The following is a 20,123-nucleotide window of genomic DNA, read 5'->3' as shown; positions in this document are numbered from 1 at the left end:
GTTCCTTATTCTGTTCTGTTCTATTTTTGTATGTTTAAAAAAACATGACTTTGCCTCTAGACAAAAACAACACATGCTTCTAGACCAATAATTAAGGGCAACAAGGAGGGAAATTAGAGACAAAGAAGAAATAGATGGATATCAGAACCAAGAGTCTTGGGACCAGGAAGAGAATGGGTAAGCCAAGTGTCCAAATGGCAGAACACATTCAGGATCAAGACTGTCCTTCCTGGTCCTGCTATTCCTGATGTTTGCTGGTCAGTTTTTCCAAATCCCCAATACAAGTATCATTAAAAGCAATCACTTCCAGGGGTACTCTTGTGAACTGCTGTTGGAAGTATAGACCTCTAATGAGCCATTTGAAAGCATCTATTAACATTAAATTTTTAAATGTCACTATGTAATGTCCCATCAATTCCATTCCAAGGCTAGAAAATGAATTGTACAAAAATAAATATTGTAAAATAATAGCCTAAAGGACAATCAGTAGGGAAAAATGAAACAAAGCATAATGTATTCATACCATGGAGTACTACTTAGTAGCTAAAGAAAAGGAGATGGGTTGCAGATTCCTATGGTGTACAAAACAGTTAACACAACAGGTCTGAGACTGATCCTTAGAGAGAACTCTGAAGTTGGTCCTTGGCTGGTGTCAAGAAACTTGGATTTCAGAGAGGTCTCCACCATTTCCTAATTGGGTAAGGGTTAACTGTAAAAGCAATCTGGTTTATGCTGAAAACTTGCTTTCCTTCTGGGAGGTCTGGAATTTTGGCCCATGTTAGGCAGAGGGTGCCCACATGACCACCCCCCCTAATAGAAACCTTGGGCAATGAATCTATTATCGGCATTTTCATAGACATTTTACACATGTTGCCATAATGTGATGCTAGAGAAATTAAGAATGTCTTGCGTGACACCACAGGGGCAGAACTCTTAAAAGCTTGTCCCTAGTTGCCTCTGGATTTTGTCTCATGTACCTGTCCCTCTGCTGATTTTGGTTTGCACTATGCTAAGTCCTATGAGTCTTCCTAGTAAATAACTAAATCTGAGGGTGGTCTTGGGGACCCCAGACAAACATGGCTTTACAGAGAAAGATCTCTAAGACACACCACTGAGTCAAAAAGGTCAAGGTCCCAATCTAAGTATATCATCTGTCAGAAAAACAAAGAGAAAATCCCATTAAAAGGGACCCATTTTCCACAGTAGAGTATGGAAGCAGAGAAGAGCAGACCCTCAAGGTACTCAATGAGTTAGCTGACCTTCTGCATCCAAATTATTTAATAATAACCTATACAATGTTTAATCAATAAACCAGTAAGAATGTGCTTAGGGATACCTATAAACCAAGCAGTCTTCTGTGCTCTGGGAAAATCCAAGTAGAAAACAATTCTATAGAAACAACAGACTTCCAGCCAAGATGGATGTGTAGATAGATAGATACATTTTGCTTCCTCACACAACCAAAAGAACCACCACCAATTTAAAAATCAAAACCACAGAAACTGCCAGAAAATTGAACTGTATGAAAGTCTGACAATCAAGGAGTTTTTAAAAAAAGAAAACATTCATCTAGACTGATAGGAGGGGCGGAGATGGGCAGCTAGGGCAAAGAGGACGCTCAGCAAGGTGGCAGCTGACTGACCTGGTGGTTCCACATTTGCATGCGGATAAACCAGAAGGAAAAACTGGGGAGTGAGACAGACTGTGCAACCCAGGGTTTCAGTGTGGGGAAATAAAGCCTCAAAACCTCTTACTGTAAAAATGTATGGGGGGTTGCAGCAGTGGGAGAAACACCCAGACTCACAGGAGAGTTTGTTGGAGAGACCTACGGGGTTCTAGAACATACACAAGCCTACCCACCTGGGAATCAGCACCAAAAGGACCTAATTTGCTTGTGGGTAGTGGGGAGGTACTGAAAGTGAGGTGAGAGCATATGGCATTGTTCCCTCTCTGGCCCCTCACCCACATACAGCACCATAATGCAGTGACACGGGTTACCCTGCCCTGGGGAATGCCTAAGGCTCTGTCCCTTGCAGCATAACAAATGCACCAAAACAAAGAAATATGGCCCAAATGAAAGAGCAGATCAAAACTCCAGAAAAAAGAACTAAGCAATGAGGAGAGAGCTAACCTATCAGATGCACGGTTCAAAATCCTGGTAATCAGGATACTCACAGAAATGACTGAGTATGAACACAAAACAGAGGAAGAAGTGAAGGCTATACAAAGTGAAATAAAGGAAAATATACAGGGAACCATCAGTGGAGAGAAGGAGAGACTGGGACTCAAATCAATGATTTGGAGCAGAAGGAAGAAAAAAGCACGCAACCAGAACAGAATGAAGAAACAAGAATTCAAAAAAATAGAGAGGCTTAGGAACCTCTGGGACAACTTAAAATGTTTGCAATATCTGAATCATAAGGGTGCTGGAAGGAGAACAACAACAGCAAGCAACTGAAAATTTATTTGAATAAATAATGAAGGAGAACCTCCCCAATCTGGCAAAGAAAGTAACACTTCTAGGAAACTCAGAGAGCCCCAAAGAAGATGGACCCAAGAAGGAACACACCAAAGAACATCACAATTACATTACCCAAGATTAAAGATAAGGAGAGAATCTTAAAAGCAGCAAGAGGAAAGGAGAGTGTTACCTACGAAGGAGTCCACATAAGACTATCAGATGATTTCTCAAAAGAAACCTTACAGGCAAGAAGGGGCTGAAAAGCAGTATTTGAACTCATGAAAGGAAAGGACCTATATCCAAGATTACTCTATCCTATCATTTAGAATGTAAGAGCAGTTAAAGTACTTCCCATATAAGGTCAAGTTCAAGGAGTTCATCATCACGAAGCCCTTATTATATGAAACGTTAAAAGGACTTATCTAGGAAAAAGATTAAAACTATGAACAATAAAATGACAACAAACTCACAACTATCAATAACTGAATATAAAAAACAAAACAAAAAAACCCTAAGCAAAACAACTAGAACAAGAACAGAATCACAGAAATAGGGATCACCTGGAGGGTTATCAGTGGGGAGGAGGAGTGGGAGAATGAGGGAAAAGGTATAGGGAACAAGTAGCATAAATTGTAGGTAGAAAATAGACAGGGGGGAGTTAAAAATAGTATAGGAAATGGAGAAGCCAAGGAACTTAATATGTATGACCCATGGACATGAACTATGGGGAAGGGATATTGGTGGGTAGAGGAGTGCAGGGCAGAGGGGGATAAAGGGGAGTAAAAAATGGGACAACTGTAATAGCATAATCAATAAAATATACCTAAAAAATAGAAACAACACAAGATCACACCTGACATAAGGAAAAAACAGTCATTTGGAAGAGACTGTAATCAAGTTTAGGAGAACAAGACATGCATATGAGCTGTTACAGCTATGGAAGGCTTTGTAGAACCAGAATAAGTTGATCTGGGTCTTTAGGAAGAGGCAGGATTTCTACAGAGAGATGGGCCTTTTTTAGGCATGGGAGCACAGAAGGTCATGGACCTGCAAAGCACAGAGATTTGTCAGCATGACAAATTTTCAGAAACCAGTATGATGGGCATGATGGGCATGACAAAGGGGAGGAAAACTGTTGGATAACAGTAGGAAATAAATTTGCTAAATAGGGTGAGAAGACTGTTGCAGTGACGCAAATCAATGTGTAACATTCTGACCTGTGATGGTGGCAGCAGAAATGAAAAGTAAAGGATAAATCCAAGATAATTATGAGAAATTATCAGTTGACATTACAACAGCAAAAGACAACTCCAAATTTTGAAAGCAAAGTTGGAGGCTCCGCTGTAAGAAATTATAATAATGGAACAAAAAGGCTAGATGTTTCTATCCTGCTTTAGGAAAGAGAAAATAGGGGCAACTTTCCAGAAGGCCCGACTAGCCTATCAGTCAGCAACTTTGCCATAAGCCAGCTCATCTTTATACAGAAGTCAGTTGTAAGTTACAAGCTAGTTATAAAAATACATTTCACACCTTCCAGCCTTCCTCCTCCTCCCACTTTTTCCACTTGCCACCCTCCCTCTTTTTCTCCTCTTGTCTTCCTACCCCAAATTAATCAACAAGCCAATCTAGCATTATACAACATGAAGTCGTTAGTAAACTTCAAAACTATAAATTTCACCAGATAAAGACAGAAACCCAATTAGAGCAAAAATCGGTTATAGTGAAGTTATAGGTTTGGATCAGTTTTTCAAAAACTTTTGGCAGTGGTATAAAGAGAACAGGATAAAAATGAAGTTTTTTTTTGGATTGTTTTAAAAATGAGTAAGATTCATATACTTACTTGGAGAAAGGGGGTTAAGGAATAAAGGTATCAGAGAAGGTTATAATAGATGGTGTAACACAAGACAGGCTAGTTTACAGTCACAGGTAGTTTGTACCTGCAAATACTGAAGCACTTAAATAAAATTGGTGCATCCATAAAATGGAATCATATGCAGCTATAAAACAGATAAAGAACATTCCATGTTCTGCTATGACAGAATCTAGAAGGTGTATAGTTAATTGGGGGAAAAGCTAAGGTTTAGTATACTATCTTTTATGTTAAAAAGTGGGGAAGAGGTAAGAATATATATCCCTATGTGCTTATATTTGCATACAGAAATTCTGGAAGTATACATACAAAGACTAATAAAAATAACTATTTGTGACAGGAATATGGGAAGAAAAGAAGATAAGACAGGATGGCAGCAATATTGAGGCTTTCTAGAGAGTATCTCATCTTGAGTCATAAAGCAGAGGCAGAAAGCTTGGTTTTGGAGGCACACTGGTGGAAATGAACAGTCAAGGTAGCTTCCTCTTAAAAATTAAGGGAAAATAGGGTAGGAAGAGGTAACAGTGAGGCTCCGACAATACATAATCTGCACCTCTTCAAAAAATAGGTTGGATCTGAAGGGGATTTCCACTAGCCCCCTTTATTGCTCACAATCTGAGCAATAAAATACATACAGTAAGTCTGAATGTCATTGAGAGGTTCTGCAACTTTAAGCAAAACAGCGTATAACAAAATCAATTTCATCATAGGCTACTTGATATAAACATGAGTTATGTTACGTTCCTATGGCATCTCATCAACATTATAACAAAATGACATTATTTTAGGACTTGCTGTAATACTAGTAAATGATTAGAACCCACTGAATAAAATAAGAATCCATGAGTCCTTACTGATATTAATAAATGAATGATGGGTAAATAATTAGGGTAAAGGGAAAGATCTTACAGTAGAATGTCAACTAATGGAGAAAGAGAAAGAGAATTAGAAAGTCACTTTTTGGCAACCCACTGATTCATGCAAGAATTTTGATGAGAAACCAGATATCCACATAGCCTCAAAAGTCTCCCAACAATAAACTACTACCATATTTTGCCAGGTATAAAGTACTCCCATGAACAGCGTGCACCCATGTTTTTGTGCACATTATACACAGGATTATCATACCCATGATATGTAATCATTACACCCATATGTAATGTGCATCCTTATTTTTCCCTCAAAAATTTGGGCAAAAAAGTGTGTATTAGACATGGCAAAATACAGTAATTACAAAGGGAAAATTACTAACTTTACAGAGATGAAACCTCACATATACCACCTTAACAAAGTATAGTTGAAGTTACCATGACCAGTAATGGAATAAATAGACATCATGAACCTCCTGATACAACGTACTAATAAGCAAAACACAACATCATTTCTGTGCTATTCCTGACAAAAAATGTACAACCTGAATCTGATCAAGAGAAAAATCCACACAAATACAGATTTAAGGGACCTTCTATCAAATAACTAGCCTGTACTTTTAAAAAATATCAAAGTCTTCAAACCAAAGACTAAGAAACTGTTCCAAAATACAGATAACTAAACAAACATGAAAAGTAGATGCAACCTGTGTTCCTGCATTGAATCTCCAAACAGAAAACATTTTTTTTTATGTGCTCTAAAAGACATTATTGAGAGAACTGGCAAAATTTGAATAACATCTGCAGATTCATTTTAAATCTGTACCAGTATCACTTTCTCAATTTCGATAATGATAACATAATTCTAAAATGTCTTTTGATTTTTTAAAATAAATACTTAAACCTTTAGGGGTAAACGGTCATCATATTTCCAAGTTACTCTCAAGTGATTCAGAAAAAAAATATGTGTGTAAAAAGAGAATGACAAAGTATGTGTGGTTAAGTGTTAATAGTTGAGGAATAAAGGTGAAAGACATTCAGGAATTCTTTGCTCTATTCTTATAAAATTTCTCTAAGTCTAAAATTATTTTAAAATAAAAAGCTCAGGTAGATGACAGTTGGTGAGATTAGAAATTATCCCCACCATAATGACAGATGCATTCTATAGTTTACAAAATGAGATATCATCCATTTTGGACCCACTACCCTAAAACACAGACTGATGTTATTCCTATTTGACGCAAAGAAACTAAAGATCAGAAAGTCTAAGTTACTAGTATGGTACAAGGCAGTGGTAAGGCTGACCCAAAATCTGGTTTGCTAAACTACTCTTCTAAATTCTATTCCTCTTTTGAGGTTTAACTTAATTACTAGTTCTTTTTCAAATCATACAAACCTCAACTTTGACCTCTAATTAAATGATGCTCATTTTATAATTTTTTCAGATTTTAATCTCACTCTTCCAAATAAAGACTAATTGCAGCACTGAGGTCAAAAGCCACTTCTATTTGTATCGTTCACTCCAATAAATGCCAGTTTCTGTTCTTTGCTTTTACTAACCCTCTAGCCCCATCACCATCACTGACCATGAACTCTTCACTCTTACTTTCACACACATTCTACTTCTTTGAGGACCAGTTCAAATCCAATCTACTATTTAAACAAGCATTTCTCTTTAGCATAGCATGCAGTTCAGAGCTCTGGCTCCAATGACAAAGAGCAGTAGGCTTAACTCTCAACTCCACTGCCTGCTGTGTTAGTGAATTGTTTATTTTCTCTGAAGTTGTCATCCCCTTAGTTTTGGGAGGTCTCAAACTGTACCTTCCTCAAAGGGCTGTTGTAAAGATTAAATTTGGTAATGTAGAGCAAGGGCTTAACAGGTACACATAATAACTGTACACTAAATGTTAGGTAGAAAACACCAAATACAAAACACTGCACTAGGCTAAGGTCACAACCAAAAAAAGGGCAATCATACAGTAGAAAATGGAACTGCCATCTCTTACAAAAAGATGAGGTCAGAAGTATTCATGAGGACATGGAGAAAAAGGAAGCCCTTGTGCACTGTTGGTAGGAATGTAAATTGGTACACCTACTATGGAAAACAATATAGAAGGTCCGCAAAAAATTAAAAAGACAACTATCAATGACCCAGCAAACCCACTACTGTGTATGTATCTAAAGGAAATGAAAACAGGGTATCAGAAAGATATCTGCACTCTTATGTTTATCGCAACATTATGCGTGATGGCCAGGATAGGGAAATAATCTGTCAAAGGATGAACACACACACACACACACACACACACACATATACACAACAGACTATTATTCAAGCATGAGAAAGAAGGAAATTCCTCTATTTGCAGTAACTTGGATGGACCTTAAGGGCATTATGCTAAGTGAAGTAAGTCAGATAGAGAAAGACAAATATTGTATATCACTTATATGTGAAATCTACTAAAGCTGAACTTGCAGAAACAGGTGGTTACCAGGAAGTGAGGGAATTGGTAAAGGGTACAAACTTGCAAGTAGAAGAGGAGTAAGTTCTAGAAATCTAACCTGCAGAACAGGGATGACAGACAACAAAGTATTATACATTTCAAAGTTGCAAAGAGACCAGGTCTTAAATGTTCTCACCACAAAAAATGTTAACTATATGACATGATAGTGTTGGCTAATGATAAGTGGTAATCATACTGAACTATGTAAATGTATCACATTACTATGTTGTACACCTTAAGCTTACACTAAGACGTTGACTATTTCTCAAAAACAAAAAACAAAAAAAGAAAACAACCACCATGTCACACAAAGGCAGTACACTAACTGCTGGGGGCAAGAAATGGAATTGACTTTGTTCATCACAGCTTAAAAAGCTTAACAAATTTTAGAAAAAATGAGGCCTTGGCTGGTGTGGGTCAGTGGACTGACTGGCAGCCTGCAAACCAAAGGGTCGCCGGTTCCATTCCTAGTCAGTGCATATGCCTGGGTTGCAGGTGAGGTTCCTGTTTGGGGGCATACAAGAAGCAACCACACACTGATGTTTCTCTCCCTCTTTCTCCCTCCCTTTCCCTCTCTCTAAAAATAAATACATAAAATATATTTTTAAATGGAACTCAATATATAAAAGTAATTATTATCATCAGAATGAGGTCGATACCAAACCAAGAGTTCAAAACCCCACATTCAACTCCAAACCAGACCAAACCAAAAGAATGCAAAGATCACAAAAGAAAACAAAGACCAAAAGGTTACAGATCAATAACCCTTGTGCGTACAGACACAAAAATCCTCAACAAAAACTAACAAATGGAATCTAGCAACATATATATGACAATATACCATGTCCAAGTAGGATTTATCCCAAGAATGTAAGTTGGTTTAATATGAAAATCAACCCACATAATACATGTTAATAGAATGAAAGATTAAAACTACATGATGATCTCAATAAACAAAATCCAACACCCTTTTACAACAAAACACTCAAAGCATGAACGGAAAGAAACCTTCTTAACTTAATAAAGGGCTCACATCATACTTATATTTAAGATTGAGTGCTTTTCCCTAAGATTAAAACAAGACAAGGATGTCTGCTTTTGCCACTTCTATTCAATACTGTACTATATGTAACTTCCACTCATAAATTTGACAAGAAAAATAAGTAAAAGGCACCAAGATTAGAAAGAAAGCTAGAAAATTATCTCTTCACAAATGACATAATGTTATATATAGAAAGTCCTAAGGAACACCCATTATTGGAAACAGTAAAGGACACAGGGTCAACTGTCGAATGTGTTACAACATGGATGGTCCTTGAGGATATTATGCTAAGTAAGTGAAATAAGCTAGTTGCAAAGTACAAATAGTGTGATTCCATTTATATGCAGTATGTACAAGAAATTTAGAGCAGAAATTTAGAGCCACACAAAGCAGAATGTGGCTGTCAGAGGTTGAAGGGAGGGGAGAATAGGGAGTTATGTTTAACCAATAGGTACCTAGTTTCAGTTTTGCAATGAAAAGAGTTGAGACGGCTAGTGATGACAGTTGAACACTGTGAATGTGTTTGATATCTCTGAAATGTACACTAAAAAATGGTTAAGATGGTAAACTGGACATACCAAAATTTAAAACTTCTGTGCTTCAAGGGATGACGTCAAGAGAAAGTAGAAAAGCAACCCACATAATGGGAAAAAATATTTATAAACACCTATCTAATAAAGGACTTATTCTATAATATGTGAATGATTTTTTAAACTCAACAATAAATACATAACCAAATTTAAAAATGGGCATATTTGAATAGCCATTTCTCCAAAGAAGATACACAGTGGCTAATAAGCACAGAAAAAGGTGCTCATCAGTCAGTAAATAAATGCAAATCAAAACCATAATGAGATTCCACTTCACATTCACTAAGATGGCTTAATCAACAAGAATAGTAACAAGTGTGGTGAGAATGTGGAGAGAGTGAAATAGTCATACACAGCTGGTGGGTATGTGAAAAGGTACAGTTGCTTTGGAAAGAGTCCAGGAGTTCCTCAAAAAGTTAAACACAGAATTACCACATGCCTCCAGCAATTCCACTCCTGGGTATATGCCCAAGAGAAGAGAAAACATGTCAACACAAACACCTGTACACTAATATTTATGGTATTGTTTATAACAGGCCAAAAATAAAACCAACCCTAATGCCTGTGAACGGATGAACAAATGGATAGCTATACAGTGAACTATCTTTTGCCCATAAAAAGAATGAAGTGCTGGACACACACTACACACAGATGAACCTTAAAAACATATCAAGTGAAACAAGCAAGACACAAAAGTCCACATATTGTATGATTCCATTCACATGAAATACCCAGAATAGGCAAATCCACAGAGACAGAGTATAGGTTTGTGGTTGCCAGGGGTTGGGGGTACAGGGTAAAATGGGGAGTGAATGCTAATAGGTACAGGGTTTTTTTGTTTGTTTCAGGGCTGGAGAGGGGATGATTAAAATGTTCTAAAATTAGAGAGCTGTGATAATCACACAACTCTGCCAATATTCAAGGTCTGTCCAGAAAGTATCCAGCCACGTATTATGAAAAACAGAGGTGTTTACTGAAGATATAAGAAATACTGTACATAAGACAATGATCCCTTAGCCCTCTTCAAAGTTATGACCTTCTTGAGGAAATCTGGTTCATTGGTAGCAGTTTGCATCAAATCATTAGCAACTGAAGTGTGATGTTCCTTCTGCTCTGGTAGGAGAAGCCGCAGGATGAATTTTGCCAGAACACATTTCATGCAAAGACCCTGCATCAAAATCTCAGACACAGTCATTTTTGGAATCCCCAGATTAGCTTCTAGTTCTTGCACTGTCAGTTGTCCATCTTTGTTGGTTGCAGCCCATATACATTTAACATTCTCAAGTGTTCTACTTATTGCAGGCCTTCCAGTACGTGGATCACTTTCAATAGATTCTCAACCATCTTCGCAGCATTTGTGCCACACTTTTATTTGTGCTGCATTTACTGGATTGTCCCCAAAGGCCTTCTGAATCATCCAAATAGTTTCCATAGAAGAGTGTTCAAGCTTAATGCAAAATTTGATATGCAGATTCATTGCTCTCCTGGCTCAGTCATTTTGAATATGATGGCCACACAGTACACATGCTTGCTCACTCAGTGGCATCTGCCACCCCCACTAACTAGTACAGTCAAGTCACCACTCTTCCTGCATGTGTGTACCACTCCACTGTCCTTGGCTGCCAGGTTACATGATGTTGCACAAACTGTTCTGGTTATGTTAACAATGGCTGGACTTCTTCCGGACAGACTCCATACTAAAAGCCACTGAATCTTATTTTTAAAAGGACTGATTTTACCTCAATAAAACTGCTATTAAAAAAATTGAAGGAGAAACTGAAGGGAACATTCAGAGGAAGAGCAGTTGAGGATAGGGCAAGGAGTAGAGGGGATGAAGCTGAAGAGATAAGTTGAGTAAAAAGTAGAGTTTGGGCTTAAATGCCACAGTCACTAGGGACCAAGTACAGCTTTCTAAGAAAGTGACAGGTTAAGAACTATTGCTTGAAGATAACTAACTTGCAGCAGGGTAGAGAATGCATACTTTATGCCCCTTTCTATCTTTACATGGTTAAGAGTCTCAACTATATGCCTCACATTACCTAGGAGTTCACAAGCAGAATATTAAGTAAAACCTATTTCTTTTAACATCCTTTGTATGGCCAAGAGTAAGAGTAATATGCGCCTTTGTGGTGCATATTTAAGCACCACACAGAACTATTTCCTTGTGCTTTTAGGTGAATATTTCAAAAAAGAGAAGGGACCAAAGTTAACAAAACACAGATGTCAAAATTCTAAAAGTATTCAGTATCATCACTGCAGCAAGCTGCTCAATATATGCTGGCTGACTTTAAACTACTAGTAAGAACAGCAAACAAGTGACTTGGTTTAATCTTGTTTGTTATTATACAAAATCCAATTAATCACTGTTTGCAGAAAATATCTTGTAAGGTTCAAAGTACAAATTCCGTAACCAGGTTTCAAGCTGTTTTGAACATTCCATTGGAACAGAGAAGTCAGCTGAGTCATTGTCATATAACATACTACTGCTGCAAATTCAAAATGCTGTTCCCTATTTACAAAAGTAGAAACGCTAGAATTCTGCTTTATAACTGATTCACATAGCATTGCGTATGGAAATCACTTAAAAAAATAAGACTACCTTAATAAGAAATTTAAACTATATTTATTTTCATGTTTGTTTGAAAAGAGATACTATGCCTAGTTAAGATGTTACTTTCTCTCTTTTGAATCTTAAAAATCTCCATTTTACTGACACTTCAGTTCCTCTGACATCCTCCCTATTACACAATGTTTCTTAGTCTCTGGGGAGCCCAGGACCCTTTGCCATCTGGTCTCTCTGTGGAATTCAGGACGAGAAACCCTGTTCTGGTGGCACAATGCCACTAACTTCAATAGGGCATCCTTTTCAGGAATGCATATCACAAGCCCAGGCCCTATGAGTCTTGTTCTCTTACCAGCATTATAAATTTATCACTAGTGAAAGCTGACAACAGGTTAACTCTTTTGTTTAATAGCCCACTTCCCAACAACCCTTCAACAAGGCTGCAATCGTTACAATTTACCAACTTAAACCTGAAGACCTGTAATTACTGTAACCTTGACAATTTAAATTATAGCTCAATATAAACTAATTGACACACTGTAAAATAACAGAAACAGTAAGTGTAAAGGTAAACATATTGGGTAAACTTTGTTAATCTGCTTTAAAATGGTGTGGGGCAGGATGAGGGTGAGGGGTGATGTACCAAGAACAGGAACATCACCAGTGTGATATTCCTGCCAAAAAGGTCTACCTGAATCTAAACACACAGAAACAGACAAATCTCTATTGAAACCTGCAAACACAACTAGTCTGAACTATTCCAAAATGTTAATATCATAAAAGGCAAAGAAAAGGACAAGGAACTGCTCCTGATGTAAGGAACGAACAGACAAGGAAACTAAATGCAGCCCTAGATTAAAGAATTGAGGGAAAGCAAATGCATTTAAAAAGATGCTGTTGCAACAACTGGGGAAATCTGAATGAGGACCCAATAGACAGTAACAAAGTTAACTGACTTTCCTGTGCATGCTAATTATTTGTTGTTATGTAGAATGCCCTTGTTCCTGGGAGGTACGTGTTTAGGAGTGACACAGCACAACAAAATGAATGTGGCAAATAGTAATAATTAGTAAATCCAAGTAGAGATACAGGTGTTCACCTCAACATTCTTGTTTCTTTGCTTAAGGTTAGAATGATTTTTTTTGTAAATTGTAAATGGGAGGACATTTTTCTTTAAATTTTGCATGAGAGACACGTCTTAAGTCCGTCTAAGCAGAATGCATACAGCACACAGCTACTTTAGTCTTTGCAATCACAGGCCAGACTTTTGAGGTTGTCATAAAACACATCACATTTGCAGACTGACGTCAGATGCCAAAGGTTACAGAACGGCACTCAAATTTTTTTCATGACGTTTATATTTAAATTTTCCAGAGGGTTGTTACACATTTTAAAGTTAAACTCAGGGTTTGTGATTCATTTACTCTATCCCCTGACTTACTGCATACCTGCCACAGCAAGCTAGAAAGAAACCTACCAATATGAATTTGCTGGCCTACAAAACGTATCACAAGAAAGCAATGGAAAAGCTCAACCAAATCAGATGATGTTTTTTCCAGATAGAGGCTGATGAATTGTAGGAGCAGAGTCCACCCTACCTAAGAGAGATGTTACTGCCCTGGTTTATGTCTGTTATTCCTCATTTCTTATTTAGCATTTGTCCCAGACAAAAGTGTCACATATAAAAATGACCTAGTTTAGATGCTGTATTACATGGTACTACAACATCACTAACAATTTTTCTTATATGATGGTATTTAATGGTTGGTTTAGGGAAAAAACAGCTTAACATGAAGCATCTAGCTTCTACTTAACCAAAATACCCTACATTATGGTAAATTTATTACCACGATGGGCACAAAATACAGAGAAAAACTGTTCTTATATTTTACAAAAAGAGAAACCAAAGTTATCTTATTTTCTTTTCTTTATTTTTTTATTTTTAAAGGAATGCTTTTTTTAAAATTTTATTTACTTATTTATCTTTAGAGGGGAAGGAGAGAGGGAGAGAGACATCAATGTATGGTTGCCTTTCACGCGTCCCCTGCTGGGAGTTGGCCTGCAGGGAACTGGCCTGCAACCCAGGCATGTGCCCTGACTGGGAATTGAACCGCGATCCTCTGGTTCGCAGGTCTGCGCTCAATCCACTGAGCTACACCAGCCAGGGCCCAAAGTTATCTTATTTTCTATTGTGCAAAGTAAAATAAAACACTGCATAGCTGGAAGAACCCTATAGTGAGAATCAAAAGCCTGTCACTTGTTAAGAGAATGCAACCCAAAGTTAATGGCTTTTTGTCATTTGTAAAATGAAGGGATCTGAATGCTGACTGATCTCTACCTAATGTTATGGTCCAGCTCTAAGTACTCAGTTAATTCCATGGCTTTGATTTTTTCACAGCTAGAAAATGTAACTTATTATCTTTTCTCTCCAAACTCCTATTTGTGTTCTGACCTCTATTCTGTTCAGAGACTGCATCAATTTCCCATTCACTCAAAATGGACAGCCATGTGTACTTAAGACTCCTCTCATAAGTCATCCCAAATTCCACTTCCTCGATACGTGACACTCCCACCTTTTTTTTAAGATTTTATTTATTTTTAGAGGGGATGGGAAGGAGAGAGGGAGAGAAATATCAATGTATGGTTGCCTCTCATGTGTCCCCTGCTGGGAACTAGCCTGCAACCCAGGCATGTGTCCTGACTGGGAATCAAACCGCGATACTCTGGTTCACTGGCCCGCACTCAATCCACTGAGCTACACCAGCCAGGGCACTACCACCTTTTCTATCACCACTTTGATTCAGGTCTTCACCCTCTTGCCTAGATCACTAGCTATCATTATTCTATCATCTCACTACTTTGCTGAAAAGCATATAATAGCTCCCCACTATCTAAAGTTTTATGCAAAAGCCCGCAATCTGATATTCAAGAACCTCTCCATCAGCCCCCACCCTTATATGCCAATCCAACTGAACTACTCACTGCTTTTTCAAAATTCCATGTACTCTCTGAATTGTATGATTTTACTACTGCTACCCCTACACTGCCCTTTTCTCTGCCTTTCAAAATCGATTCCACTCTTTAAAACTCAGTTTGAATGATCCTTACCCCACCTAGACATTAGTTTCCTCTTTTGAGTGTCTGTGATACTGACGTAGGGCAATTTTTTTCATTCCATGCTCATCATTTTTTTAAATTTTCTAAAATATATTTTATTGACTATACCATTACAGTTGTTCTAGTCCCCCCTTCATTCCCCTCCACCCTGCACACCCCCTCCCCCACCATTCCCCCCTTTAGTTTATGTTCACGTCTCAAGTTCTTTAGATTCTGTATTTCCCCCTACTATTTTTGCCCTTGCCCCTATCTATTTTTTCTATGCTACTTATTTTCTGTATCTTCTTCATATTTTTTATCTTCTTTTTCTTAGATAAGTCCCTTTAACATTTCATATAATAAAGGCTTGGTGATGATGAACTCCTTGAATTTGATCTTATCTGAGAAGCACTTTATCGGCCCTTCCATTCTAAATGAAAGCTTTGCTGGATAGAGCAGTCTTGGCTGTAGGTCTTTGGATTTCATGACTTGGAATACTTTTTTCCAGCTCCTTCTTGCCTGTAAGGTCTCATAAAGAGGGCAATTTTAATGGAGAACAGTAAAGACAGTTTACCTAGGGTGGTAAACTAAATTTATCTCTTGTGCCAATTTTGTTGATGTGGCACTGGCTACCTGGCACACTGTCTTGAAGACTTGCAAGTTAGCAAAGGAAAAGGAGAATGGCAATACAACTTTGACATTCAGCGACTACAGTTGCCAAACCAGGGGGCCACACAACAGGATTTGCATTCCCATGGTATTAAAAGGTGTTTAGGTTAATTAAAATTAACTTAATATTTAACAGTTTAACATTAACGTGGTTATCTTCAGGAAATACAAAGACTTAGATAGAATAGCAGGTTTCAACTGTGGGTGATTTGGGGATGACCACCACCCCCCCCACAAGGAGACATTTGGTAGTAACTGAAGACATTTCAGATTGTCACAATTGGGTGGAGAGTATTACTGGCAGATGTGCATAGGGCAGACATTACAACAAAACATAATCTGGTCCAATGTCAACAGTGCTGAGGTTCAAATTTCTCAAGGCGAAGAAGCATGTCTCTAACTAATCAGAAACAACATCATCTGAGGCTTGACAGCTCCCCAAATTACCAGTGGTGTGGCCTCCTGAAAGTTACTTAACCTTTTTATGCCTCTAAGTTTTCATCTGTAAAACGTGATGATAATAAGAGCACCTACCTCAGAGTGTTCCAAGAATCAGATGAATCCATTTAAAGTCTTTGGAAAAGTATACCATGCAGATATAAGCATTCAATAAATTTAGCAACCTTTATTCCTCTCCTCCCTAGGTCCTACCTAGTCTTGCATTTGGAACACAGAAGATGCTCAGGAAATGTTTACTAAATGAATAATGCCTGAACTTCCTGGGGAGGGCACAAATGGGTAGACAGACACGTGCTCTTTATTTGGGAAAAAGAAAGCATAAAGCTAGAGATGAAATTGAAAGGAAGCAATTGCCCACCTAATCACATCTCTCCCTCCATGGAACACTTTCAATCTTTAAGAAATGTCTTTCTGTTTCAGTCCTTAGGACACACTCTCCTGTAACCTCCTTGATGCCTGGTTTTCCTTTTTGTCCCTTCTGACCAACTTAAGATCCGCAAGTATATAAATGAGATGGTATCTTCTTTGAACCCCTACCATCATCTACCCTATGTTAGTAATTTATGTACTTATAAGAGTCTTCCTATTAGATTGTATAGGCTTTCCATGGCCAGGAACAACACTTGATTCCATTTTATATAATCCAAGGGGCCTAGAAACCTCAGTAATTATCCACCCCATGCCCATCATTTTATAGATTAGGCACAGAGAGGCTAAGTGAATTGCCAAGAGTCAAGGTCATATTGTAATAGGCACAGCTGGGATTAAAACTCTGATACATAGTGGATACAGAGACTCCAAGTTCTACCCAAGTGCAATCACATATGAAAATTATAGCTGTGGTAGAGACCATTTTTTTAAATTAAATTCCAGAAAACCTCTGCAGGAATTATAGATATAGTTATTTGACAAAGCAAAAATGGAGGGAGAAATAGGCCCAAACTTCAAGCTCCTTTTTTTCTGCTAAAATTACACCTTAAACACTCCAACTGCTTTGTATCTTAATATTTCTTAATACCTTTTAACAACAAAACTTATTGAAATGGTCAACTAACTGTTAAGTCAGTGATGTCAGGCTTAATTTCCTTTAAATGGTCCCATAATTGTTTTGAGTAACAGAAAATCTCTTATTTGGTAAGTTAAATAGGTCCACGGAATCTTTGATGATCACCTTAACAAATTCGTATCTTAAAAACTCAAAGACCAGTACTTTCAAATGATTCTATGTGGCAAAAAAAAAGTGGGAGCGCAATTTGGATTGTGTGTACACAACCTTCCGCAAACCAAAGGCTTAAAATCATCAAGCACAAACTACATTAAGACCTGAGATAGAAGAAATTTTATTTTATTCTGTTCAAGTGAGAGAAAGCTGCTCACTGATTAGGTTAATCTAGAAGTTTCTCTGAATGTTCCAAATTGATGCAAAAGAAAGCAGCGAATAAGAAAAAAAAAGAGTGTAACGCAAGCAATGTGAAGAAGCGTGAAGTATAGTGCAATGCCTTGATACTTAAGCAATTACAGATCAATAAACCTAAAAGTATCCTATGTCCATAAAGTACCGTTTAAAAAACAAACAACTTCCTTTGTGGTGGTGATTTAAGTTATCAGTGCAAAAGCATTCTGGCCCAATACGAATAATAAACACTTAGTGGGGACGTATTTTTAATTATTTTACCAGCCTATAAAAGAAACGTAGACATGAATGTAGTAGTTCCAAAAGAAAAAAACGCAGTTTCTGCTTCGTCAAGTTCAAGGGCAAAACTGTTACCAGTGCAACAGAATCCTCTCGACTTCAATGTTGGAAAAAATGCGAGCACATAGTATCTTTTTATAAAGGCAACAATTTGAGTTACAAAGTAATAACGGGGAAGCCAAAACAGTTTGACAGCCCGCCATAAGGACCGCCTCAATCATGAGTCACACAATGCCTGCACCACTTATAATAGTAATTAACGCACAAGTCCCCTAATTAAATTCTAAAAGGGTGAGAATGCTTTAACTAAGTTTACAAGAATTGCTTTCAGCTGGTTCCCCACCCCCAAAGAAAGGCACACACGCGTAATTACGCATCTCCCCGCAATCCCTCCTTCCAAGATTCCCTGCGGCCTCATCTACCGCGGAAGAAAATGACACCGGGGAACTTGTGAACCCAGAGAGGGCTAGCCAAAGTGGGAGCACACGATTGAAGGAACGAGAGAAGGCAAACGCACCCATCTTACCTGCTAAGATTCCTCTCTACGTCTTTGGTAGCTTTAGCTTCCAATTCTCTGAAAAAGAAAAAGAGAGGGGCGCTTGAAACGGAGCTGCTGCCGCAGAGACTAGCTCCGCGGCCCGTGAGGGCGGGGGGAGGGGAGGGGCCGGGGGACCCCGAAGCTGCAGGGCTGCCGCCGGCCTGCGGTTACAAGGGGCCGACGACCCCCGGCTCGATCCCAGCGGCCCCGGGGCCCGCGTCAGAAGCGAAGCAGCCCGCGCCCCAGCCCAGGCCCGAGTTCTCAGGGACGCCCAGCCCGCCGCCACCCGCGATTGCTGGCCCTGCAGCAGCGCCCGAGGCTCCTCCCGCCGGAGGAAGGCCCCAGTGTCGCTCACCTCATGTGTGTAAAGTGCACGAGCAAGTGGGGCGCGGCGAGTGAGGCCGCGAGCCTCAAGCCCTCAGTAGCGCCGCGGGGACAGGCCCAAGCTGCCACGCCAACGCCATTTTCTACACCGACCCGCCGCCGCCGCCGCCGCCGCCGCCGCCACCGCCGCCGCCGCAGGCCCCAGACCGGAAGTGAATGCTCCGTTCTACAACCTTTTCCGGGGCGCAGCGGTCAGCGGCCTCAAGATGGACGCCTTAGCAACTGGGCCAGCAGACAGGGCAAGCCCGTGACGACTGCCAGGTCGCTGCGCGCTGCCCCTCCTCCGGGCTTCCCCAGGGTAGGGAGGGGTGGCAGCCGCCGAGACGGCTCCCAGGGTACTGGGGATCCGTGAAAGCCTGAGTCCAACTTGTGTTGCGGCGCCGGTTCCGATCTTACTTGAATCCTTCCCTCCTCCTCCTCCACCTCCTCCACCACCTCCTCCACCACCTCCTCCTCCTCCTCCTCCTCAGCTGCGACACCAGTTCCCTTTCCTGCTGCTCGGCCCCTCCCCCACCGAACCCCCCCCCCCCCGCCACACACACACCCGCGCGCACACACACATCCCGGCGTGCAAGCAGACACACAATCTCCTAAACTGTAAATTCTGTCTCTGCAGCAGCCTGACGAGCCCCCACGGCTCTGATTATGTTTGACCTTGAGCCGGTTATTTAATCTCTGTTCCTCTGCTCCCTCCTACGACAAGCAATTCATATCCGAGTGGGACTGGCAGGGTTTAAAAAAGGTTTTTTTCAACCAAATCTGACAGACTCTTGGACTCAGCCATTACATTTGCATGGGTTCCTGTCTAGAAGATAATCTTGGATATCTGCAAATATTTCATCATCCAAATATGAAGTCCTGGCGTTGAGGATGGTGGTGAAACAAGTGTAAACGGCCACAATGTCCAACATGATGAGGGGACAGTAAAAGCTGAACACTGGTATTCCTTATGAGCCTGATTTTCAACCTTTTTTACCTCGTGGCACACGTAAATGAATTACTAAAATTCCGTGGCACACTTTCAAAACATTTTTGCGCATATGACAGGAAAAAAAAAGTACAATTTTGATTGATTCACCCGGGATGGCTGCTGTCATTTTTTGTTAATTGAGAATCCAAGGGAAAATAGGTCAGTGCCCCTGACTAAACAGTCAGGTATTGCACGTTTTAAAAATTCTGGCACACCAGCGTACCTGTTACAGCAGGGAGTAATTGCCTGGAGAAAATAGTTGCAATAAGTGAAAAGTCAGGTTCCAAGGTAGCTCATACCTAAGAAACATACAGATACTTAAGATGATACCTATTTAGACATAGTAAGTACACAAGTATAGATAAAGTAAGAAAATATACACACATGTAGATAGAGAAACAAGGTAGTTTCTCAT

At 39.4% G+C, this 20,123-nt stretch overlaps 1 protein-coding gene across 8 annotated transcripts in view; it reads right to left on the bottom strand.

The window, feature by feature from the left end:
• Positions 1-19,152, bottom strand: part of TNRC6A (trinucleotide repeat containing adaptor 6A) — a 98,986-nt gene extending 79,834 nt beyond the window's left edge. For 3 of the 8 annotated variants that reach the window (XM_037036268.1, XM_037036270.1, XM_037036269.1), the window contains exons 1-2: positions 18,710-19,151; positions 18,343-18,390 (exon numbers count right to left, since the gene is read on the bottom strand). In XM_037036268.1, coding sequence (XP_036892163.1) covers positions 18,343-18,390; positions 18,710-18,714 — 53 coding nt within the window. In that variant the 5' untranslated portion in view covers positions 18,715-19,151. Of the gene's footprint in view, positions 1-18,342; positions 18,391-18,709 lie in introns of all 8 variants that reach the window. The other 5 variants (XM_037036271.1, XM_037036274.1, XM_037036276.1 and 2 more) reach the window with 2 other exon arrangements.
• Between the last annotated feature and the right edge of the window lie 971 nt (positions 19,153-20,123).

This window comes from Sturnira hondurensis, unplaced genomic scaffold (genome assembly GCF_014824575.4).
Source record: "Sturnira hondurensis isolate 20B ecotype Veracruz unplaced genomic scaffold, ASM1482457v3 Scaffold0022752, whole genome shotgun sequence".
Classification (NCBI taxonomy): Eukaryota; Metazoa; Chordata; class Mammalia; order Chiroptera; family Phyllostomidae; genus Sturnira; species Sturnira hondurensis.
This window is presented reverse-complemented; position numbering and strand designations above follow the sequence as displayed.